At 35.4% G+C, this 25,739-nt stretch overlaps 4 protein-coding genes across 5 annotated transcripts; 1 reads left to right on the top strand and 3 right to left on the bottom strand.

The window, feature by feature from the left end:
• On the bottom strand, positions 1–2,905 carry LOC116010306 (subtilisin-like protease SBT1.5). Its single transcript, XM_031249655.1, has 2 exons — positions 421–2,905; positions 1–353 (listed from the first exon to the last, which is right to left on the bottom strand). Exon 1 carries the CDS (start codon positions 2,793–2,795, stop codon positions 456–458), a length of 2,340 nt encoding a protein of 779 aa, XP_031105515.1. The 5' UTR covers positions 2,796–2,905; the 3' UTR covers positions 1–353; positions 421–455.
• Positions 2,906–8,127: 5,222 nt separating this feature from the next.
• On the bottom strand, positions 8,128–14,770 carry LOC116010343 (AT-rich interactive domain-containing protein 4-like). Of its 2 annotated transcripts, none has more exons than XM_031249704.1 (16): positions 13,885–14,770; positions 13,329–13,662; positions 13,005–13,193; positions 12,349–12,402; positions 12,138–12,226; positions 11,727–11,988; positions 11,554–11,610; positions 11,192–11,223; positions 10,655–10,790; positions 10,315–10,488; positions 9,556–10,155; positions 9,325–9,462; positions 9,105–9,203; positions 8,850–8,950; positions 8,672–8,762; positions 8,128–8,582 (listed from the first exon to the last, which is right to left on the bottom strand). In XM_031249704.1, the coding sequence occupies exons 2-16, from the start codon at positions 13,473–13,475 to the stop codon at positions 8,484–8,486; spliced, it is 2,268 nt and encodes a 755-aa protein (XP_031105564.1). In that variant the 5' UTR covers positions 13,476–13,662; positions 13,885–14,770; the 3' UTR covers positions 8,128–8,483. The 2 variants fall into 2 exon arrangements, with proteins under 2 accessions (XP_031105564.1, XP_031105565.1); XM_031249705.1 differs by having other exon boundaries at positions 13,889–14,770.
• A 2,470-nt stretch (positions 14,771–17,240) lies between these two features.
• Positions 17,241–18,307, bottom strand: LOC116011078 (FCS-Like Zinc finger 17-like). The gene is made up of 2 exons (XM_031250589.1): positions 17,921–18,307; positions 17,241–17,681 (listed from the first exon to the last, which is right to left on the bottom strand). Exons 1-2 carry the CDS (start codon positions 18,169–18,171, stop codon positions 17,453–17,455), a joined length of 480 nt encoding a protein of 159 aa, XP_031106449.1. The 5' UTR covers positions 18,172–18,307; the 3' UTR covers positions 17,241–17,452.
• A 4,599-nt stretch (positions 18,308–22,906) lies between these two features.
• On the top strand, positions 22,907–23,639 carry LOC116004521 (late embryogenis abundant protein 2-like). The gene is made up of 2 exons (XM_031244608.1): positions 22,907–23,037; positions 23,276–23,639. Exons 1-2 carry the CDS (start codon positions 23,006–23,008, stop codon positions 23,502–23,504), a joined length of 261 nt encoding a protein of 86 aa, XP_031100468.1. The 5' UTR covers positions 22,907–23,005; the 3' UTR covers positions 23,505–23,639.
• The last annotated feature ends 2,100 nt before the right edge of the window (positions 23,640–25,739 follow it).

The following is a 25,739-nucleotide window of genomic DNA, read 5'->3' as shown; positions in this document are numbered from 1 at the left end:
TTAACATGGTAGACAAGTGTTTTGTGATCTTTAATTTCTCAAGCATAAACAGAAACTGAAACCAACACTATGCTCCGAAACATCGTACGGCACGATCTTTGTCTCAGCCTAATACAACATTTTTTTTTACATAACAGACTTAAAAGATCCATTGTCATTCTACAACAAAGAAGAAAAGATTACCCGTCCCTCAAACTCAGCTCAACTTATGAACTGTTACAAAACGCAAACCCAACACAAAGTTACTAACTCAGATCAGATAGTAGAGTTTACTCTCTGATATCTGTCCACAGCTCTTATACTACATTATATATATAACACATATGAGCCTGTTTGGTCCGTGGAATAGACTAATACCATTTCATTTCATGGAATAAGTCTATTCCCGAGAATGTTTGGTTCTCGGAATAGACTAATACCATTTCATGGAATAGGTCTGTTCCTGCGAACGGGGATTAGAGTGGCTCCTGCAATGTGACAACTACTGGGGAAGTAACTTGGTGTTTTCCGTCCGACCAAGTTATTGATCCAGTGCTGACGCGGGAATTTCCCGGCGAGAGTTTCACTTCTTCGGTTTGTACCCGGAGGAGAAAGTTGAGTTTTTGGCCCACTCGTCGGAATGGCAGCCGCGCCGGCTCCACCGTCACCGTCGTTCCCGGCGGGGGCTTGATGGAGACGGTATAGACGGAGTTTGGGTCGCCGACGTTGGTGACTGTTCGTATGAAGTGGGTGGAGAGTTTGTGTTTGCTGTATTGTTGGAAAACGGCGGAGAATGACGGGTAGTTTAGGTTTCCGGCGTGGCCAGCGCGTTTGGCGCCGCGACAATCGGCGAATTTTCTGGTGATGACGTGGATGTTGTTGGTGGTGTAGTTGGAGTTGCAGAGGAAATCGACGTAGTCGTACGAGGAAATGTCGTAGACGAGGCCGGGATTCATGGCTTTTTGGGGGTGAACGTGGCCGGAGCCGAAATCCATGACGGTGGATGAGTTTCCGGTGCTCTCGTCGGTCATGGCTTCGCCGCGGTTGTCGACGGTGTACGCCGTCGTCATCAGCGCGGACCGGATCGCCGCCGGGGACCAATCCGGGTGGGCCGCTTTTAGTAACGCGGCTAGACCGGAAACATGAGGGCAGGCCATGGAGGTGCCGGATAAAATGTTGAATTCTGTTCGGCGATTATCCGATGGGAGCCCGCTTGGCCCGACTCCGTCGGGCCAAGCGGCCAGGATGTTCACCCCGGGCGCAATCACATCGGGCTTGATAATTTCGGGCGTCTCCGGGTTTGGCCCGCGGGAGGAGAATGAGGCCACCACGGGTGCGGGCCGGACATTGAGCCGGGTACCTCTGAACTGTATAGTGGCGGTGGGTGGAGATTTGGTCTTTGAAGCTACGCTTATGTATTTCCTTATTTCATCTCCGGCGGCTGCTCCCACCGCCGTTGCCGGTAACACGTGGCAGTCCGCTACTAGCCCTTCGCCGTCAAAAACGCCGTTAGCTAAAATCATTGCGATTCCGCCTGCTCTTTTCACGACCTCACCTTTCACCGCTCTTGAATTGATACCTCTGTCACATAACACTATTTTCCCGTTAACGACGTTAGGGTCTAAAGAGCCGTCAAGACACAGTGAAGACGAGTAACCGTCACTCCCGACACTTCCGGCGTAAATTAACGGATAAAGCCGGTGAGGAGTTAAAGTAGGGCCGCCGTAGATGCTCATTCCGGGGAGTATTTTCCCGTTACCGAGCTGTACATCTGCCGGGAAATCACGGTCGATTGTTCCGGCTCCGACGGTGGTAACCCACGGCGCGATATTGGTGACGGTGAGCCCACCGGGGCCGCCGTTGCCGGCGGAAGCCGAGACAAAAACGCCGGCGTCTGAGGCGCCAAACGCGGCGATAGCGATTGCGTCGAGGTAGTACGGCACCACGACTCCTCCGACGCTGAGAGAGATAACGTCGACGCCGTCAGCGACGGCGGAGTCAAACGCGGCGAGAATATCGGCGTCGTAACAACCGGAAATCCAGCACACTTTGTAAGCCGCGAGCCGAGCCTTGGGAGCCATCCCAGCCGCGACGCCGCGGGCGTATCCTAGAGTCGAAGCCGGAAACACGTAACGGCCTGCCGCGATTGAGGCGGTGTGGGTCCCGTGCCCATCCGAGTCTCGCGGAGACCGGTACTCCGTTGACTCATTCATTTTCCCATTCGTGGCTTCATACCCCCTAGTAAAATACCTCGCCCCAATCAATTTCCGGTTACAAGAACTCGCCGGAAAATCCCTCCCGGCAACGCACTCCCCCTTCCATTTCGCCGGCACCGGCCCGAGATCCTCATCGCTAAAACTCTTCCTCTCCGGCCAGATCCCAGTATCCAAAACCCCAATCACCAAATCCGACCCGAAATCCGATTCCTTAAGCAACCCGGCACTATCCGTCCTCGTCAACCCTAGAAACTCCGGCGACCTAGTTGTCTCCAATCGCCTAACTTGCTCGGGAATAACCGCAAGAATCCCCGGCAAAGACTCCATTTTTTTCGCTTCAATTGCCGACATCCTCGCAGAAAACCCATGAAAAACATTGCTGTACGTATGAATCATCCGATTGGCCCCATCCCCATCGGAAAGAGTGTTGAGTGAAGATTCGTACCAGTGGTCGTGGGTCTGAAACACGGAAGGCTTAGCATCCCGCTGAACGTGAACGATGAACGTTTTTCTTCCATCTCCGGCGGCTAAAACCGACGAGAGAAGGAATTGGGGAAGAAAACAAGAAAGCAGAAGAACAAGTGTACTAACTGCTGCCATTAGAGAGTGATGAGAGCATAGAAATGAGTGAAATGGGCAGCGATAATAATAAAAACAATGATAATAGTGCGCTACTACTGCAGTGAAACTCACATGAGAAACAACATATTTTACTACAGTACATGACACCGCTGTAAAGTGTGTCGTCTTAAACTATGATTGTCAAATCCAATTATATTTCATGTGCAATTCATACTTCCTAACATTGATTTTTGATAGCTCTCCCACAACAATCAAGAATAATGATTGATTAATAAGTTAGGAGATTCACATTAGTAGATTTTGGACCAGTTTTTGAGATTTTGTGAGTGATGTAGATGGAAGAAAAATGTAAGCTCCTCCTACGAATGTTGGTATTTTTTGTGGGACCCGTAGGAGAGAGAAAGGGGAAGGGAAAGATGCTCGGACGTGCATGGGGTGCACAAATTGCACCCATCCCAATGCGTGCACGGTTGGCACACCGATATCATATGAGTGATTGACACACTAATGTTTATTAAAAACTGAAGAAATCATGCAGGTGTGAGTCAGGCACACCTACATGCACTTAAGGTAACTTCTTAGAGGTAACTTGTTAAGTAATCGAGTTGAGTTCGAGTTTAAAACATTGATGACTCATCATATTGCTTGTGAGTCATAAAAATTAACAAGTCAAACTCGAGTATAAATTTGTAAGCTTGGTGAAGCTCGAGTGGATCATTATAACTATTTCAAGCTCAAATTCTAACCTAAGTTCGAGTTTAATTAGCTCGACTCGAGTCATTTGCATTCTTAGTGTTATATGTAAAAAATAATACTTGATTAAAAATGACAAAATAATTTATTGTTTATGACCAACTATATTGATCAATCATTGACTACTTAGGTGGTGAAATTAATAGCAAGTTTAGTCAATTTATGGGTAACGCGGGAAAGGGATGAGATCCGGACAGTGTTGAGGATGAGACAGTGAAGAATTAGATTCGATGGGGAATTCGGTGATTAAGGATTGTTTGGAATTTTGTAGGTCCTTTTGGAAATAATGTGGACTTTTTGGTGCATTCGCTTTAATGCTACCAAACTGTCCTCTATCTCTATCGTATATGATACGCTTTTCGCTGGCCAGTCTCTTTCGCTTCGTACTCCGTTTTTTAGTTTGTTTTTTTACCGCACAAATTATTGGTTCAAACTAGGAGTGCTTTGGTTCATGAGTTTACACACTAAAAATTAAAATCAAAATTATAATTATTATTTAATTAATAATTTTTTAAAATATAATTATGTGATTTAATTACTCCTTTAATTAAAAACGACTAGTTCAATTTAGAAAAACCGGTCAGGCCAAGCACAAAGTCTTTTTAATTTAATTTAATTTATTTCTCATATTTAACTTATATACTATGAAATATTATACATAAACGTGATTTACCAGTCACACCATGTTGGATTAAGACTTGGCCAAATGGTAAAAAGATTCATGCACCATTAATTAATTAGTTATATGTAAGCTAGTGGTTATTAGGAAGAGACATTTTATAATTGTGATGCTGTCAAGGCACTGATACATTTCTGGTGGTGTCGGATATGTTTTTTTGTCATTTAATAAAATGTATTTTAATTTCTTCATTTTGGGTCTGATTCTTTCTTCTATGTACTTATATACTGCAATAAAATATTGTAAAAACCAATATACGATATGATGTAAATCAGAGCAGTTGCACGTGTGATCTTATCTGATCAAATATTACCAAAATAATTACTTACATTAATATTTACTATGGAGTACTAATAAAGGAAATTTCCTCCCACAACATGACATCTTACTATTAATCAATAATAAAAGAGTCCTTTTAGTTATATTTAATTTTTATTTAACATAAGCAAATTAGTTATTAAGTTGTTACTAATACAATAAAAAAATTAAAACATCTCATAGATACTGGTTTAAATGCGGACCGTGCTTCTCGTGCGATCGATGTAAATTCATCATTAAATATGTAAAAATATATCACACAGTTCAGATATGCACTAATGCACCACACACTAGAAAATGTATCACACTTAATGGTGCATTTCTGAACATTTTGTAGTGCATTTATACGTACTTAATGATGAGTTACCGTATATATTTCGCAACTCTAATCACCATATGATTCATATCATACGCAGCAATGCAAGGGAACACGAACTCACGTCATGTACAACGATGTAGTGAATGTGATGACAAATATAATACAGAGCATTGAGTGCATAGTGTATATTTGACTAATAGTCAAGCTAGGGTTTCTGTCTCCACTCTCCGCCTATCACTTTTCTTTTCATTTCCGGAGAGACACACCCATCACCACGCACGTCCACCGAAACTTTACCATCTCCCTCCGAAACGGTGACTTAGTAAGTGTAGCATAATTTTCGTATTAAAAAATTATAAATTTAATTTTTGTCATTATTTGGTCTTCTCAATCGAGTTTTATTGGATGGTGGAAACTAGTGAAGGGTCAAGCGCCCAACATCTAATAGCTAGGGAATTGTTAGGTAGAGATATAAAAGGTCAAGTTCAGCATCAAACCATACATAACTAAATTATGACAGGATAAGAAAATAAAGTTATATTTTTCTTATGTTTTTGGTATAGTGGTAAGCATTTGATCCTAATAAGTTCAGTATAAAGAGTTTTTATAGTGTGATTTACTTCTCTTGTCTGGTTTACATGTTATTACACTGTAACAAATAGCATAAGAATAATGTGTATATTAAATATCAAACAAAATTACCTCTTCACTTCTAAAAATTATGGTAGAAATTTGAACTATGTATGGGACTTATACTTTGTTGTAATAAAGGATTTTGTTTATTGCTTTTTTTTTTTTTATGTAATAAGATGAAATTTGTTTCAAGCACTCAAAATTAAATCTGCACTATCATTTGCTTGACGCTATTAGGTGACTTTTGATAATGGTTTGGATGTGCTTTATCAAACACATTCATAGGGAGATAAATTTCTGCATTAACTATATGGTTATACACGATAGACGCATGAATAATTAAACTTCATGATATTTTTTTGTAAAGAAGAGACTAGATTTTCTCTCTTTTTTTATCCCTTTCCTTCACCTAAATTTGTTTGCCTCAAAAAATAATAATAATAATAATAATTCTTGCTAGGATGTTCGTGGACACTTCACACATCATACGTACAAAAACCTAGTCATCACTAGTATAATAATAATGATAGTAGTAGTACCACTAACCTAACATTGTACAACATTTAATGTTTTCTAAAAAGTTTACGTACTACAATTTGAATAGCCCTTCAAGTCTTGCTGCTAATCATGACATAATATTGAATCATGGTATAAAAAGAAAGTAATTAATAGTGACCAAGCTAGCTAAAAAGAAATTATATAGTATTAGTGTTTGATAACATTAAAATATTAATAAGGATTGACGGTCATGATTGGCGGGAGTAATTTACAGTTGTCGACATCGATCATTGCGATATTGGAAGGGAAGGTCTTTAATTATGGTAGGCCAAGCAATGATGGGTACTATACGTAATTGGATGTGTGGTTGTGTGTTTGTACTTTGAGTATCAATTCTTGAATTCAAATGCAAGATATCAAAGGATAACACATAAATTGTTAAATGCAGTTACAAATGTTAACTACAAAAATTAATTAAGAATGATGGTACGTGATGAGATAATTAGGGTAAACGATTCACGCTCTTATGCAGCTAAAAATTCAGAAATGATGGATTTGGCCAAAACCGATGACATCAACCTATGTTCAGTCGTTCACTCAAAAAATTGACTTATTTGATGGTGATGAGATAATTATTAAGAAAAATTGTTCAAGATCTAGTGCCGCTCATCCAATGATTCAAACATGCCAAGCTAAGCCTAAACCAAATGACGTCAAAAAAAAAAAAAAACTCGAGACTAGCTAAAACGTGAATAAATACTCACTGAAAAAGGAGTTAGAGTTGGTTATTGATTCACCCGGTCAACACTTTTACCTATTATGCCCATGCATATATACGTGATAGTTATTAACTTATTATATAGACAATGACAAGTCTTGTATCTAACACAAACACATTGCACTAAGGGGCCAACACAAGTTATAAATATGTTTTCCTAGTTTGACTAAGAGATGAATGAACATTCACATACACTTTACTACTTTAGATCAAAATTGACATTAATAAAGAATGCTACAAATCCAATTATGAATCAAGATCATCATTACAACTTTATAAGTGATGTAAAATATTGGATCCAACTTTTCCTTTTTGCATGCTCTTTCTTATCACTTAGGCTTTAATTATGTTTTAGTGGGAAACTATATGTGACTTTTGTATTCAAAACCTCAAGTGTTTATCGTTTTGAAAATTTAAAGTTAAAACCTTGTGGCGAAGGTTCTTAGTTTCTTACACTCTTCATCATCATCATCGTCATCTGCTTTAACTTTTTGCTTAAAAAAATAGATCAAAGCAAAAAAGGGAGGTATTAAATAGGGAGTTGTATCAACACTTAACTAACATATAATATATTGTAGTTAAAATAGCATGATTCATGTACTAAAACAGGGCTAAGTGGATTAAGTGTAAACCATGACTCTCGTACTTAAATGTCACAAGTTTGATTATTGTCAACGCTCTCTTGGTTGAACCAGTTGCATAGATTTTTTTTAGTGCGAGTTAAATTTTTTTAACGTAATTTGAAGACTATTATATATGAGCAGAGTTTGCCTAACACATACTCTTAAATAGTAACTGTGAATTTTTTACTTTAAAAAAAAAAAGGATGATCCATTTTGTAGGGTTAATGAACTTTATAGAATATGGTACGTGTAAAGTTGAACAAAATATTTGACCCATAATCATATGAGATGAACTATGCAATTAGGTGGTGGGAACCATCTACAAGAATTGCCGACAATGTTGATTGTTGGTCTTGGAATAGGGTGGATAAAATGACAAAGGGAAAATTAAGAGACATTTTTATTTTTCATATTATGTGTGAACAAGGTTGAAATTGTTAGATGTGACATAGTCATCAAAAGATAGATTGTATTCATGTGAACGTGGAAGAAAGTTTTATAAACTTCATGTTAAATGTTGTGAATAGCTAATATTAAAGCTCTATTGCGACGACAAGTAGTATTAGAGTGACTTGACCACACTTTTAATTTCTCTTTTGCTCTCGTACAAAAAAACAGGAACATGCATGGTCAATTTTATACCTTGTAATCTAGTGATACAAAGTGGCTCTCTCAAATAGAAAGTTATGAGTTCAAACCCAGGTGAATGCAGTATTGACTTTTTGTGCTTTAGTAGGTTGAAAAAGTAATTATGAAAAAATATTACATTATAACAGAATTAGTGGAAAGAGAAATGTGCAATAACTACATTGATAAAGCTACAATTACAAAATGGTTTATGGATATATATATTACATCACTCACTCACTCTTCCTTGCTGTTACACTTTTTTCACTTTCTTGCTTCTATTCCCTACTTTCCACTATTTGTCCCCAACAGCTTAAACTTACCTATGCCCTAAATATCACATGCTGGACTTACCAACTCTAAGCAGTAACAAGAAGATCTAACTATGCAGAGGCAGAAAAACAAAAAATAGCAAAATAAAATTTAGACAAGAATCAGGATTAGTTAAACCCCAGAGACCGGGTTCTCGTGTTAGGCCTCAAGAATAGCCGTTGGTCGTTTTCTGAATTTTCTTCTTGAAATTCGATATGCTGCACTGAGGACATATGTATTCTAGTCCATCTGTCTTTGCGTAATCCTGCATGTCAAAATCGTGAGAATATGTTGTTTCTTTCTTTTCTAGGAAGAATGGCGTGGGAGGAGAAGAGTGTATGTAGTAAGAAATACCTTAAAGGCGCCAAGTCCAGGCCGCCTATCGCAGCCGAAATGCGCCCACTCGCCACATATCCCGCAGTTAACCCAATCGCCAGCTGCACTACTGTTGAGGATTCAAAATGCAGAGTGTTAAGGTTCAATCGTCATATTTTTCAAAATATATACTTGATTGATGAATATTGATATTGACCTGTGACATAACAAGCAGCACTCTCCATCAACGTCATCGTGGGCAAGTTCATACTCCAGGAGGTAGGTTTCGTAATGTCTTTTAAGTGTGTTTCCAACACCCTGTTCGAGAAATCAAATGAAACAGGTGGAATTACCTTCCTTGTTTTGCTAGTTCGAATCCAAAAGTACGGAACACTATCACGAGTTACAATGTTTCCTCGAGTTGTTATGTACGGAGTACTACTTTTGAAGACAGGGTGAGGGGTGGACTTACCGTCATTCTATTTGTCACCGTGTGATTGCGCATTTTTGAGAAAACTTGTCCTTTCCAATTTATGCCATTTCCAACGTGAAAACCGCCTCTAGAAACAACCTAATGGAATATTTGGATTCCAGTTACAATTAAATTGATGTTTATTAGCAAGTTTACAAGTTTTATCAGTGGAAACAAGAAAGAAAAAAAATATATTTAGGACAATGAAAAGAAAGCTCACCTCCCTGTACAAGTTGAATAAGTCAAGACGCTTGGCATTGAGTATAGCATCTGGAAACTCGGCAAGTCCACCTTGAGGAATGAGACGACTGTGACCACGAAGTATAAGAAACTGCATTACGTCTTTAAGGAATTCCTCCTGCAAGAAGAGAAAAGGGTAGTAAGGTCAGAGAACATAAATTGTATTCTTCAAGGACATTCGTATGGAAAGTCAGAACCGACATTTTCTTACCTCAGAGCAAACGTGTATTGGGCTTCTACCGCATTCATGCTTCTTCAGAGGAAGGGGATTGAGAGATATAATTTGCTTTGCCTGATGAGAGGTCGACACTGATTTGCGATGGGTAACAGGAGTAACTCCAATGTTACTCGCCTTTGTTGAAGGAACTACGGGCAAATTAGATTTAACCGGGTGTCCGTCATGTGCCTCCGCCTCGGACATTCCAGAGAAGGGAAGCATTTTTCGGTGACGGATATGGGGAATGGGCCTCATTGCTGCAGCTTTCAGTTTTTGTCTAGCGGGAGCCATAGGTGTTACAAGCCCATTTGCTACTCCGCTCCCCCTTTCACCATGATCCCTTTGGGGGTTACGGCTCGTTTCTTGGCACATACGAGGCCTCTTTCTGCTAGGAGCAGGCGGTCTTAACCAGATAGGTGGGGTGATTGCGTTAAAACTACTAGAATGGAGATCCTTCCCCGGCTCCGAGCAAAAGAAAAGGATTCGTTCTGCATCCTCTTTCTCAAACGTGGCAACGGCTATTCCCTGAATGCTGGCAACACCAAGTGCAACTAAACTACGATACGAAAAATCGGGTGCTAGTTGCCTTAGAACCTGGAAAAGTTTACAACAAAAAGCAAATGAATACTTAATGGTTGCTCAACTAAAATTTCAAGTCATACAGCCTAAACCGGGAAGAGTGTGGGCCATTTAAAGCCTATACGGGAACGGGAAGAAGGGAAAGTTAAAAGAAAAGGCATTCAGATTTAGAACCTGTGAAGCCCATGTAGGAACCTTCACGCAAACTTCAAAAGCTGCTGCACCGCAAGCTATCGAAACGGATCTTCGAGGTTCAGACAAATGCATTCGTCTTTCATCACCGTTTGGCACTGCTTGAACCAGTTGAGTCTTTTCAATTATTTCACTTTTTATGTGGTTCTCCAAAAGCTGAAAATGAATATGTTCCCAAAGCAGATTAAGAAAAATTCATCATACACACTACCTATAACTAGGATATGAGAGAACATGAATAATGAAATGATAATATTGTTGATTTTTTTAGTTTTTTGTATAAGAATTTTTTTTTTTGATAAGTAAATTGTGCTGGCGTTACCTGATCATCAAAGCATGTTTGAGCACTGCCTGACACCAGAAGCGAGATATGAGCTGAACTAGTAGTCGATAGATCACATCGCATGGTCACCACTCCACGAGAAAATGTACTTGCCTCGAGTGGTGGTGGAAGGGCACTGTATAGAGGTATAGTTTAGTAGCAGTTAACGGGATTTGACCATTTTTTGGACTAACACATCATTATGTTCTCAATTCTCATCTCATTAGATGAAGGAGAAAAGATTAGTGAATTTGATGCCTAGAAAGTAGAAACCACCAAACGCAACAACTAAATCCCCCTTTCCCTCTTTACATTTTGAAATATGAAATAAAAAATTTAATAGCAGGAAAGAAGGATATTCGGATCCAACATGGATAAAAGAAGTTCCCATAAGTCGGAGAAGCAAAAGAATCACGAAGACCAAGTTGATGAAAAAACTTGGATATTCATTCAAACAAAAATTTCAGAATGGATAACCCAACTTTCCATGGACCTCTAAGGAAAAAATAAAAATAAGAATAGTTTGACGGAATATACCTGACACGATTATGGAGTTTGCTCCCCCGCATCTGTAAACAGAAAAAATCAACAAATAAAAATAGGTTCAGTAACAAAATCAATTGCGAGATTCATTCTTCCCCGTTTATTTAAGAGATACTACGCACATTAACCTTTTTTATTTGTTTTCTTATGGCCCACCTGCCAACAATGGCAGGAGACTAATGAATGTTCAATCATGTGACATTTTTCCATATAAATTATTACACTTTCCCTTTATTGTAAGCACAATTTGATTTGACAAACTGGGATCAGCGTCTTTTGGAATTCTTATCCCTTCTTCCGTAAATGGTAAATAAGAATCTTGATAACGCAAAACATATACTATTTTTTATACTCACCTCTATGCTTAAAATGGCATTAAGGCCATCCTCAAGAGATTCCAATAGACAAGTATCCTGAAGAAAATAATCCACTTCGTGAACAAATAAGTTCTACACCGAAACAATGAATTCACAGTCAAAGTAATAGATAGTGAAAAAGGGAAACAAGAAAAACTGTCTATTCCTCTTACCAATGAGCGTGGCATTCCACAAACAAGAAACCTCATGGTCACATCATCGTCGTAGATCTTAATGGCAGGAAGAGCTTCAGAGGAGCCTTCTTCTTCATCTTCACCGACTAGCTCTGGCAGAGGAACATCGATCTTTGGAGGGTCTCCAAGAATATGAGGGACCACCTTACCACTAACCGTTTGGCTGTTATCCGGGAGAGCGCAATAGAGCATATATGAAGCATGTGCTAGTTGGAAAGCATCCCAAGTGTGACAAGATGAACTGCAGTAAACAAAAGAGTTTAAAAAACAATTAGTAGAGGACAATAATAGGGCCAATAATCGTGCAAAGAACTGCCCAGAGAAATGGCATAAAGAATTTATGCCACTTACCCTGAATTTTTTAAAATTTATGCAAGAATGCAAGATTACCTCTTAAGAACTGAGAACATTGCATGGCGAAAATGGCAGGCAGCATAATGGGAAAACCTCTTCTTCCAATATATCACATATGGAATTCCCTGCAAACATTTATATAGCAAATGAATCAACAGAAAAACCATATATGGTTATAAACTAAGCAGTTTGCTTGATCTTAATCACTGCTCCACATATTCCCGTCTGAATAATGATTGTTAGTTACCTTGGACTGAAGAGCCTCGGCCAATTCTTCTCCTTCTGGGATCTCCAAGTAAACCTGGATGAGTTTTTAATATGCAATAAAATCAAGAACTAGGAAAACAGTGACTATGAAACTGATAAAACGATAGAAATACCCAAGGAATCATGATTTATATCAAATTATTTCTGTTCCTGGAGTCCTGGACACTCATAATAACACAGAAACAAGAAAGTTCTGCCCTGTAATCCACATGCAATCAAATAGCCTCGGGAAAACTGGGGAGAGTAAGAAGATCAAGAAAAATATAAAGCAAAAAAGCATAACATTGATCCAGTAAGTTGATAATAGAGCATAGGAGCAAACATACATTCTATCTAAGTACCCACATAACGAAGTACCAAAAGATAATGCACGACGGAAAGCACCCCAGAATCATAAAACTACACTATACATTTTAGAAGGACATTGAAATAGACCATACAGCAAATATTTTAAAAGGCATTATATTAAACCTTGGTACTAAAAAAATAAATTCTTAAACTACTTTTAGAATCTATTTAATACAATGTTCCATCAAGAAACGTTCTGCTTGCAAGGGGGGTAAAGGAAATCTCTGAGAGTAGGTAAACATACAAACAGTTATCGGAAAGGAAGGAAGGAGGAATGGAGTAACATACTGTGGTTAGTGATCTGGCACTTGAAAGCCCAGAAACGGCTTCTTCAGAAGACAAGTTAAAACCTTCCCATACTAGTGAACTAAATTCATCGTTCGGAAGCTGCTCTCCTTGCAAAAAGACTATGTTTGGCTTCACTGTATCCAGAGCCTTACGAAATTCATCTGCCCTTGGGTTTTTTAGAAGTTGAACCTGCACTTAGCAAAAAACTATTCTTAGCAAGATAACTATATATTCAAACAATTTGTTAATACAAACTCATCTCAACACTGAAACCTACAAATCCAAACACGGTAATTCAAAATAAATAAATAAATAAATTCACACCTCCAAACGACCAGATGATGCTATCTCCGAATCGGGATATCCTGGCCTATCATCTGCAACATCTTGCTTGTATATATTTTCAGCAGCTCTACCACACACAACTGCAAGGAGACTGCAACTATGTTTGGAAGTCCCTTGAACAGACATCAGGATGTTGTCTCCTGACTGCCAACTTGTTTGAACTACAGAACCAATCAAGCTCCTCACTTTATGATGTGAGAGTACAGAAATCTGCAAATTTTGCTACATCAAACACTCCAAAGCTACTCAAACCCAATATAGAATCCTGGGCTTGCATAACCAATCACCATGCCACCCCAACTCCCTTCAACTCCTGAAGCAGAAGTAAAGATAACAAAAGGCTTCAGAAACCATAGTAAAACCCTAATCTAACAAGAAGAACACAATGAACAAATTGCTCCGTTAACCCAGAACAGTACAAGTGTATAACCTCAGAGGCAAGCAAAATAAGGAAAATTCCCAAACGCACAGGAGGAAATCGAACAAAAACAAGCAAAATCAAACAAGTCAGGAGGTGAAAAGCACATAAACTCACCGACCCAGATGAGCAAACAGAGGAATCCGAAGAACCCAAAAGGAGAAATCAACAACGATCGAGGGTCCACGTCACTTGGAAGCTCCAAATCCACAAAAAGAATGCGTACGAGTAAGGAATGAAAGAAACCCTAATACCCTATTCTTAAAAATCTAACCATCCATCCACCCATCCATCCAATCAATGTGGAAAAAAGGAAAATAGAAAAGAAAAGAACAAAAAAACGGTGATTTAAGAATCTTTCTTTCACATATATCTATCCATCTCTTAGTTGTGATAATAAAATTCACAATCAACAACCGTTAAAATCAAATACCCCAAAAAGAGTACTCAATATTAAAAAACAAAAAACGAAAATATAAATATAAATCTTTTCTACTCCTACGAATAACTTGGGAGGCTGTGTCAGCTTTGGAGCAGTGACAATTACATTACCCATACACGCCACAGAGTCAAACATTAACACATCAAAAACACGAACCCAAACAAACGCGAGGAAAAAATAAAAAGTAAAACCAATTACTATTATTATAATTCCTTTTATCATCCACTTTTACAGTCTGTTCTATTCGGAAAACAAGAACGAATGTAGTACGAGTGTAAACCAAAATCCGGGTAAGACACCCAGAAATCTCTGGGCTTTTTCCACGTATGTGCGAGTGGATGATCATCATGATCGTAGAATTCGAATTTAATAGACAATAGACAATCCAGCTGACAGAATTAAATTTGAGAAATGATTGGATTCAGCAATTCGACAGGGAAAAAACAATTAATAAAAATCATGAAGCTTAATGGGGTGCCCACAGATCCGGAAATTGTAAAAACGCAGTCTTTTTCCAATTTCAAGACTTGGGGTTCTTCCGCTTTGCTCACTCCATCCTCATCATCGATGAGCTTCTTTCAAGAATGTCAGCCTCAAGCGCTGGCGCGTGTTCTCTGCTTACGTGGATATTTGGAATTTTACTCTCGACGACTCGACTTCGTTACTTACTACGGAGTATTTAACTATTTACCATCCTTCTACTTTAGCTTTTACTGCTATACAATTTTTCAATTTCCACTTCTCAATAAGATAAATAATATAAATAATACGGAGTACTCCGTAATAAAATATTTTTCAATATGGGAATTTTAAAAAGAAGTATCTACATTGTATTTTCAATGTTGGAAAAATGCTATTTATAAGCATTTATAACTCAATAAACATAGTTTCATAACCAATTTTTTATTCACCTATTACTCATTTTGAGAGTATAATATAGGAAAAAGTGTCAAATAGGCCACTGAACTTATCGCTTTTGTACAATTGGGCCATTGAACTTAAAAAGTGTGCAATTCAACCATCAAACAAGCAAAATTTGTGCAATTAAACCATTTTTACAAAATTTTTCTGGTAAAATCCAATTATATTACTAACATATATGTATTAAGAGTGTCATTTTCTTCTACCATACTAGTTGGGAGTCAATATTGAAATGTTTTAAACTCAAATTGAATTAAAAAAATTTGTAAAAATGGTCCAATTGCACAAATTTTGTTTGTTTGACGGTTAGATTGCACACTTTTTAAGTTCAATGGTCCAATTGCACAAAAGCGATAAGTTCAGTGGCCTATTTGACACTTTTTCCTATAATATATCAATCTCTTCGTCTTACTACGAATAGCCTAAATCTATTTTGACTCTACTTAAATCGGAAGTGGACCTCATATTTATTTGTACCACAAAATAGTTACTTACTATGCTATTTTGCTATTTTTCTAAAAAATATTTTACAAGATGACTGAATTTTGTTACAACTTTTTAAAACTATTAATTATTTTAAATTGATAAATGTAATAACTTAAGTTAAAAAATTAAAATAAAAATAATAGTAAATTTTCAAACATTAGACTATGTTTATTCTTAAAAGATGAAGTCTATCAAAAAAACTAATAGTGATACTCATAGATTTATCATGAATTAATTAACCTCACATAGTCGTGATTAAATACCAAAGGATCCAATCATATAGTACCATGTCATCGTAATGAAAATTTTATGAAGAACATGTAGCAATACTCTTTTGAAAACAAGGTGTGATGCTTTTATCGAATAATTTTTCAAAAAATAATATTCAATTATTCACCTACTTTTATTATTGTACATGGAGTATTTTTTCTTTCTTTCTTTCTTTTTCTTTTTTGAGTCACTCTCATAAAATTAGATTCAACCAATTTTGTGAAGAGGAATAATATGTTTAAATCAACCCAAATTTCAAAAGCAACTTTATATTATACATCTTAAATATTTCTCTCTCTATCCTATTTTATACAATGGTATTTTTTACAAATTTATTATTATTTATTAATTAAAATTGATATCTTGAAAATAAATTAGAATCCCATCAAGAAGAGACAAAAAAAAAAAAAAAAAAAAAGCTATTGAATCAATAACAATAAATAAATAAATAAGTAAGTAGACTTGCATTTGCATGTAGGGGAATTATATGATTCAGTTAATTTACTAGTGTTTTGTTCTGTGAAAGTTTGAATTCGAGTTAGTTATTATAGAGGTGAGATCAAGTTCAAGTGATAGATGAATCCAAATTTGAGTGTGTGTGTGTGTGTATATATATATATATATATATATATTGATGAAGAGAAAAATTCGCATTATTATACGATGGTGTATTTTGAGTAAATTTGACTGTATAATGACTCGCAAATTACATAAAGGAATAAACTGAATTAGAATGACTTTGTGTTATAGGTACAATTAGGAGTGAGTATCGATCGATTTTCGGTTAATAACCGAAATTTTAACCAAACCTTCGTAACCAGTCAATCAAACTTCATAGTTGATATAACTTAAATTGACGATTTTCGATCGATTAAATATAAGCCCCTTTTTTAATAAAATAACTAAATTTGTTTTATTTATTACTAATGCTAAAGGACAATATTATTATAGAAAACAGTAATATCTAAGTATTTATAATCAATTAAAATCAATGTCCGCTAGTACAATAGTAGTTTAGTAAGATATAAATAAACTATATTTATACATTATATGGTTAACAAATGTCGTGCAATCAAATAAATGATTAAAATTGATGTGATAGACTATGTAAAATGTAAATTGGACGGGATAGATTTTTTTTTCTTTAACTTAGATTAAATTTTGATTTTCTCTTTAAAAAAGATATAACTGTTTTTTACCTTAATAACCGAAAATCAAAATATTCAGAACTTCGGATGGTTCGATTTCAATCATCGATTTTTTGGTTGGTCGGTTTTTTTTTTTTTTTTCTTGACCATAGGTAGGATTGAAATTTGTGTCACTTGATCCGTCCACGTGCCTATAACATTATAACTCCAACAAAAAATATTGTCCAAGATTCACTAGTAATATTCGCTCTATATTATATGCTACAACAATTATATTCCCTTTGAGTTGGCAAGGGTTTCAAGAAAGGAAATGTAAAAAATTACCCCACAAAGAAAAAGGGGGAAAACAAAAACAAAAAACAAACAAAAAGTAAGAAACATTCGCTTTCGGATCTCTCCACGCCGGACGGGTTACAGTCTACGAGAGAGTGAAAATAGCTCGGCGATTCGGACACGGCGACAACGTCGTCTTGCTCCGGTGTCGGTACTCGTCTAACAAAGCACTGGCGTCGCACCGGCGGCCGCCGCCGTCACGGCGGTGCCGGAGAGAAGCCAGTCTGTTTTTAGTAGCAATCTCTATCTCTTTCCTCTCATCCATAAGAATCTGCCGGTTTCTGCACTCCACGCTGCAGAACCCTTGATCACCCCTGCACTAACCACAACCGTCCACTTCAGAACACACAAACACAACACAATCCCAAAAAACAAGACATACTCTCATCAGTTTAGACTTTTAGTTGAGATGAAGCACGTACTTTAATTTAATATCAATCAAAAGTAATCTGTCTACATATATATATATATATATATATATATATATATATATATGCGCGCGCAATCCAACTATAAGCTTAGATTTTTAGTTAAGACAAAATTTCAGGTTTACCTGTACATGTAGACTTCTTTATCGAGGCGGAGAGCTCTTCTGCAGAGACAACACCATTTAAGAAAGCAAGGTTGTTGCAGAGCTCTAGGTTTTCTGAGATTCAATGCAGACAAAAGGAGAAGATGATCATCTCCTTGAGGAAGATGATGGGTAAGAATTCTCAAACCGACAACACCGCCATGGGAGACATTAACTGCAGATTTTGATCTGTTTGCAGGTTCTTGGTTGAATCTCAATGGAATCCAACCCATTCTCAACACCGAATTGGATGTTACTCACTCCGCCTTGAAGAAGAAGAAGAGATCGAGAGATATAGAGAGAGAGAAAGAGAGAGAGAGCAGGGAATAGAACATAGCGTGTAGTTTTGAAAATGGAGGTTGAGGGATGGGAGTGAGAGTGATATTTAATGGCAAAGAAAAGTGAAAATGGTGGTGACGTAGGCAACTTAATTGGTATGTGTGAGTATAATATGTTACCAATTTTTGCAATGTTAGATGCGTCCAAAATTGAATATTAATCACTAATTCTATTCTATGTACTCAAAAAACTAATAGCATGGTCGTCTTAATTCGTGGTCCATATTTTATAATTTATATTATAAATTAAAACCATAACCTTCCACACAAAGAAGTAATTTAGTACCACTGAATTATAAGATTCTCGGCAATATCACACCTAGTTATATCAGGATGTTGTAATTTCATATTCTCACATTGTCATTGATACATAAATTACAAGCAATTAAGTATGAGGTTGCAAAAATGCAACAAAAACAATTTGTATAATGCCATTTAATAGTAATTAATGACATAAACATCAACTTACAAATGCCTTAACTTGTAGCCATCCAGTCATTGCGCCCAATATATTTGCTTAACGATGAGCGCTTGACAACACAGATTCCGTCTTAAGTTTAAAAACTTCCTATTAATTACATGTAATTCAAATAGACAATAGACAATTAGTATATTTTTAATATTATTTATCAAAAATAAAATATTGGTATTGCAATTTGTGACACCGGCCTCGTGACCAATTACCTTTAGATTAAAAAATATTTATTTGTCAAAAATAATCTAAAATAAAATTTATTCACCTTTATAATGGGGGGAAATAACATGGAGAATATTTGGTACAGGAGAGATTATGTGTATTGGACAATATATTTTAAAATATATATAAAAATCTTTTAGAATTGGCATAACAACACGTGGTATAAAAATAAAATTACAGCAATATAATATTGATTCTCACAAAATCTTTTATTTATTTTTAATGTTGTACTCCGTATATTATTATTATTATTATTATTATTTCGTGACGAGGAAAACAAGATAAATCTTATTTTTTATATAATAGTTTACAAATCATATAAAAGATGTAAATTATATTAAAATGACTTTATGATATGGTGTACTCAACCAAAAGTGTTAATATAATTTAAACTTTTAATTTTTTTTAGTACGAAAATCTTGGTCTATTCATACATCTACTTCTTTTGGGTGTATGTTGCAAATTATTACGGTGGAATGTTGGACCACGTTAGCTTAATTTGAGTGGGCCATGTGACATACACTTTCAAATTATTAGTGTGGGGCAGAATTTAAAGAAATTGTTACCTTTGCATATTTGGGCATTGAAAACGTGCAAGTCGTGAGTAGACTTCCTGAATCCTTACAGTTGGAGTGGATAATCTTATCCTTGTGCAATGGACAAAAAAAAATGCAATGGACTTAATCCCACCATGTGACTATATAGATGATATGTTGTTAAAAAATTTTACGAATCGCCAGTGTGTAGATGTTATCTTAAATAAATAATTTGAGTCATGTATAAATACAAGATTGACAATCACTTAAACATGAGTAGACCCACCAAATTATACACAAAAGTGAAAATTTATAATTGCACTATCAAATTTTAAAAACTTCTAAATGAGTTGAACAATCTAAACTCGTTCAATTAAACCAAAATTAACATGTTCTTTTTATTATTGACGGAGACAAAGGTGAGGAGGGGGTTGGGTTTTTCAATAATTGTTTTTTTTTAAAAGTAATTAAAATAAATCCAAAATTAATTAACCATCACATCATAACCATTATAACATGTCAATTTTGATTTATTTTAATGATTTTGGGTCCTTCAAAGAGTCAATTGTAATTTTTTAGTTGGATGGTCAAATTGCAATACACGTTTGCATGTAGTTTGATGGTCAATTTATTTTTTTTATTTTGACGAAAGTTTAAACTAATGCAAATGTAGAAATCGTTTAAGACCCCGTTTGGTTCACGACAAATATTGGAGGGAAAATTGAATTGAAATTCCATGGAAAAGAAGTTGTCAAGAATATTGATTCCATTCTTTGGTTGGTAGAAAAAAATTTTGTCAAGACCCCGTTTGGTAGAATATTGATTCCATTGATTGGTTGAGTTATAATGGTAAAAACAATAAATGTAAATACTAAAATGTCCATATACAATGATAATGATAAATCGAGCGTAAAAAATTGGAGTTGTATGCAATGACCGACCAAACTCTGGTTATTCATAGCACGACCACTTTTGTTGGTCGGCAGTTCTGCAACTTGCCTATATTTTACTCCGTATTACAATTGTATGACTTTATATTAGTAAAAAATGTATGAAATTAATTTTATAATAGATTACTGACGCTCTTCATTAGGATGTGCAATTCATGTGCATTGTGTGAAGACTGTGTTAGAACATTTGAAGATTCACATGTTACACAGGAAAGTAGCTTTTTGTACAGTAGTAGATGTTGTGACGCGCCATCATTTGCTAACAAGGAACGCAACAATGCTCGGCGCGGAAAAATGTTCGTGTCGTGTTTCGTATTTTATAATTGTTTATAGAGTATCGATTTTAACAGTTGTCATGATATTGTGTAATGTGTTATACATTAATTTTATAATATCTATAAATCACATGTACAATAAATTGTAGCAATCAATGTGTGAATTATGGACAATATTTATAATTAATTGGACCTTTATGCTTGTATATTGTACATTACATTCTTATTAACTACGATAGCATCTAAAATTACATAGACCGACATAAAAAGTATTGTGTCAGATATTGGGCCATAGGCCATATCATCCTTGCTCGTGATAACATCAACAACTAGCACGGAAGTATTTTTTGCGCGAATATTGTCAACTCTTTGATTTACATAAAGGTTTGTTGCGCCGACAAAGGACCATAGCATACTATCTCAAAGCAGGAAGATCAATAAATATTTTCAAAAAAAAAAGAGAGTTAAATTTAGAATGACCAATCTTGTCCTATATCTTCCTAATTCAAATATCTTATTTATTCCTTAAATCGAGACTATCAATATATACTTTTTAAAAAAAAGTTAAATTAGAACCACTAATTTTGCCATGTACAATCGTAATTCCAATAACCTAATTATAACTTTTTTTGGTAAAAAAAATATTCTTATGTATAATCATATATATAATTCAAATAGCCTGATTATTAGAGCCGTCAAAACGGACTTATCTCGTTCCATCCCACAAAAAAATTGCAACGAACTCTGAATTTAATGGCTCACCAAATTGGGGGCCAGCTTTGATGGGCCCCACCCTGCAGGCTTGCTTTGACGGAATGCCGACTCTACTAATTAAGTAAATGTTGGTTATGTCTATATGGAAAATGCTATTAATTTAGTTAACTTTAATGGGGTGTTTAGTTTAAGTTATATCGGATAGTTAAGGTTATACTTATTTCGGAATATAAGATTATCATGTTTTGTTCAGATTATGTAATTTCTCCATAGAATGTAACATAACATCCACATAATATTTTTAGACTTTTTAGCGCGCTATTGTAAGGGATGTGAAAGTGAGGATGTAAGATACACTCTCATTTTGTAGGTATCCTTACATTACCTTCTCTTATTACTAATTTTGTCATTTACTTCTATATTTTATCATTATTTTATTTACATATATCAATTTTAAACTAAATAAAATAATTTAATATTTCTAATAATTTAACATTCCTCGAGACAATCTAACATTCTCTAAATCAAACATCTCTAGAAGTAATAACACTCCACGTTTTATGCCAAATAAACATCAGTATCGAATCTCCAATTGTCTTGCTGTCTTCCACCTTGATTCCCTGTTTAAGCAAAGAATATGAAACCTGCATTTACTTATATTTAGGATTGTGAAATGATCGAAAAGACAGCATAAGCTTTCACAAATTCATCGAATAAATAAATGTATTCTATACTTTTATGCTCCCATGACAATACATTGACTTCTCGTAAGTCTTCCCTACACATCTATTCCTAATATTTATATATAGAGTGTTATTATATAGGCCTTGTTTGATAAATAATCAACCTATCAGTCAATTTTGGTTTATTTGATCACTATTAGTTATTTGATTTGGTTAAAAAAATCAATATACGTGTTTGATTAATAAGATTTTTGTAACTCCAAATATTAAAATTCAAAAGGCTACTCAACCCAATCAGCTAAAAGTTATCACACTCTACTCAAGCCTACGCCCCTGGGGCTCGCCCATTACCTTACATTTAGAAGAGTTACTTCATGCCGCTTGACCACAAGATCTTTAACACAAGGAATATGTTTAATTTGGCCAGAACAATAAAAATATAAGAATTATAATAATCACAACGTCAAATATCACTTTTAATGATGAACTAATTAAATTGCATATTACTAAGACCGTGACACCTGGTTGCACTCTCATATGAAAGGGATGACATATAAAAGGGAGTGAGTGTTTCATAGGTTAAAAAAATAGTTATGAATAGATACTACATTATAACAGAATCAATAGTACTCACAAAATTAAATTGGAGTGTCATAGATTGATCGGAGAAAGAATTCTAGTATGATTAGAATACAAAATCCTAAATACCAGAGTCCATATCCTATACATACATGGTTTTGCATGCTTCATTCCCCCCTCCCCGCCTCCTCTCTATATATACACCTCTTCCGTCTCAGAATTGAACACTCAACGATTCGATCATCACAATCTCCCAACCACATTTGTCTGTATCAAAAAGCATCATCTATCAATCATGTCTTCTAAGGTTGTCGCCGGCCTGTTCAGGTATATATATTTATGTTTCTTAATTTGTTTATATATACTACATTAGTATCTGCATCCCATTAAGCCAAACATTGGACGCAATTAAAAAAAAACAACTCAATATACATGAATTCAAACTCCTGACTTTATGATTACGTAACTTTCTTTAATTTGATTTTCTATATTTAGTACATGCGTTATATGTGATGCATGTTTGATATTTCTTGCACATGAAGTATTGTATTGCGTGTGATAACAGGAGAGGGTACACGGTGGCGGCGGAGAGAGTGAAGGCGCAGGCGGTGAAGAGAGCGGCCGTGGAGTCTCCGGCGGCCGGAGAAAAAGCAGCGGCGGAGAAAGAGGCGGCGGTGTTCTGGATGAGAGATCCGAAGAGCGGAAATTGGGTACCAGAAACACATTTTGACGATGTCGATCCTGCTGATCTTAGGAAGCAGCTTCTTCGCAGCAACTGCAAAAAGGTCTTTTGAACTTTTTAACGATCCTTGTAAACTGCTAAAGTTCTGTTATGTTGATATATATGGTTTCAATAAATTAATATGAATGCAAAAGGCAGTTTGCTTTTTATAACAATATATATATATATAGTGGTGTATTTTTTGTGATGCCTATCTAGCATATTTGTGTTGTGCATTTTTTAATATTGAGTGGTATATATCTGTATACATAGTGGTTAGTGATGCGACTGCCCTGACCACAAGTTAAGAGGCGGTCATACTTGATTATGACTATATATATATATATATATATATATATATATATATATATTTNAAAGGATTTCAAAATTTGGATTTTTAATAATGAAGTTCATTTCAATTAATTAAGATATAATATTCAAAAAATGAAGTTAAGATATATATGTATTTTTTGAGGAATACGAAGAATCGTTAGTCATTTATATATCTTGTTTGAATAGATAATTCAACATTTTCATATTAGTTTTACTAATATTGTATTATTATTGTAACTAATCCTTATTCTGTCTTTTATCCTATTGCTTTTGCAATAAAAAAAGAAAGTTTTCGCGGGCGAATATTTACTCTTTCAATTTCCTCACGGATTGATTCACAAGTCTCAATTCTAACTAATGAGTTGGTCATCTCAAGGATTGAAATTCATGAAACTGTTTTATCTCAAGGATTGAAATTCATGAAACTGTCTCACACAATCTATAGTTGATTGGCTCAACCGAAGATTCTATCTTTGGTGAAGCCCACCTCGTTAAAAGATTATAAGCCTAGATTAAATTGTCACTAGCTAATCGATTCAAATCAATAGCTTATTTGATAAACAATGCATAATTCAGTAACAGTTTTGTTGCTACATCCAAAAGTAGATATTAGAAAATAAAACAAGGAGGTCAAAATAACATTATTCTTATGTTATATATACAAACCAATTGGCTATCACTAGAATATTTAAGAGAAGAATACTAAAATAGCATCTTAATTATGCATATTAGAATGCGCATGAAGGAATTTGGTTTTATTTTTTAAAATGAAATTTGTCCTTCCACATATATGTATAGGCATATATTCTTTAATTTGTTTCTAAAGGATATGCACCCATTGATTATGACATTATCGAACACATAATTTGAAAAATATCATTTATAGTCGAGAATCAAAATGAACGAATTCATTGTCTGTTTGAAGACGCTAATTAAAATGTACGTGGATGGTTCGAATTCATGTATATGCAAATCCTTTATGTTTGACTTCTATATCTAAATATACATGCTAATTTGCATATATGCAATTATGCATGGATTTATGCCATTCTCCACTTATAACCTGACCCGCGCCGGAAAACATTCGAAATTCAAGCTCATCGGGGAATACGTGTGAGATACTATACCCTCACGCCTCACGTGACCATATAATTGGTTTTCGTGATTATTAAGAAAACTATCATCTAATTAAGGTTCACTAGTACAAAACTGCACATCCACTACTGTTGTAAAAGACTTTTCGCTACCGTTGTATAACAGTAGCGGATGGGACAGTCTCTAAATGTCGCTGACTGTTTCCGTGATTATTAAGAAAACTATCATCTAATTAAGGTTCACTAGTACAAAACTGCACATCCGCTACTGTTGTAAAAGACTTTTCGCTACCATTGTACAACAGTAGCGGATGGGACAGTCTCTAAATGTCGCTGACTTTTCGCTACTGTTGTAGAACGGTAGCGAAAAGTCAGATCAGGTAGCGGGTTATATTTTTATTTTTTTTTTATAATTGATCATCCGCTACCGTTCCTAGCTAGGAACGGTAGCGGATGAGCTATTTTTTAAAAAAAAATATAATTGATCATCCGCTACCGTTCCTAACTAAAAACAAGAGCGGATGATTAAATTTTTTTGAAAAAAAAATATTTTATTTATTTTAATTAAAAGTCCTAATTAATGAGGTGATAGAAATAAAACTAACTTCAACAAATATCATTTTTAAAAAAATCAAGTATTAATCTACAAATATATCTATGAAATTAGCCTTCATGCCTTGTCAACTGAAATTAAACATAAATCAGCAGCTGCTTCACGTCTCAATTGCTCATACAGTTTGCAAGCCAACATTGCTGATAATTGAAACATATAAGAAAAGTTTGAACATAAATTATGATTTCTATAGTGGCTAGATTAAACAGGTAACAAAGCATTAAAAAGATAATTTAAAAAGCTAGTAAATTTTGTCAAGAGACACACT

This window comes from Ipomoea triloba, chromosome 2 (genome assembly GCF_003576645.1).
Source record: "Ipomoea triloba cultivar NCNSP0323 chromosome 2, ASM357664v1".
In the NCBI taxonomy this organism is placed as follows: Eukaryota; Viridiplantae; Streptophyta; class Magnoliopsida; order Solanales; family Convolvulaceae; genus Ipomoea; species Ipomoea triloba.
Note: the sequence above shows the minus strand (reverse complement) of the source record. Positions and strands in the feature narration are given on the sequence as shown.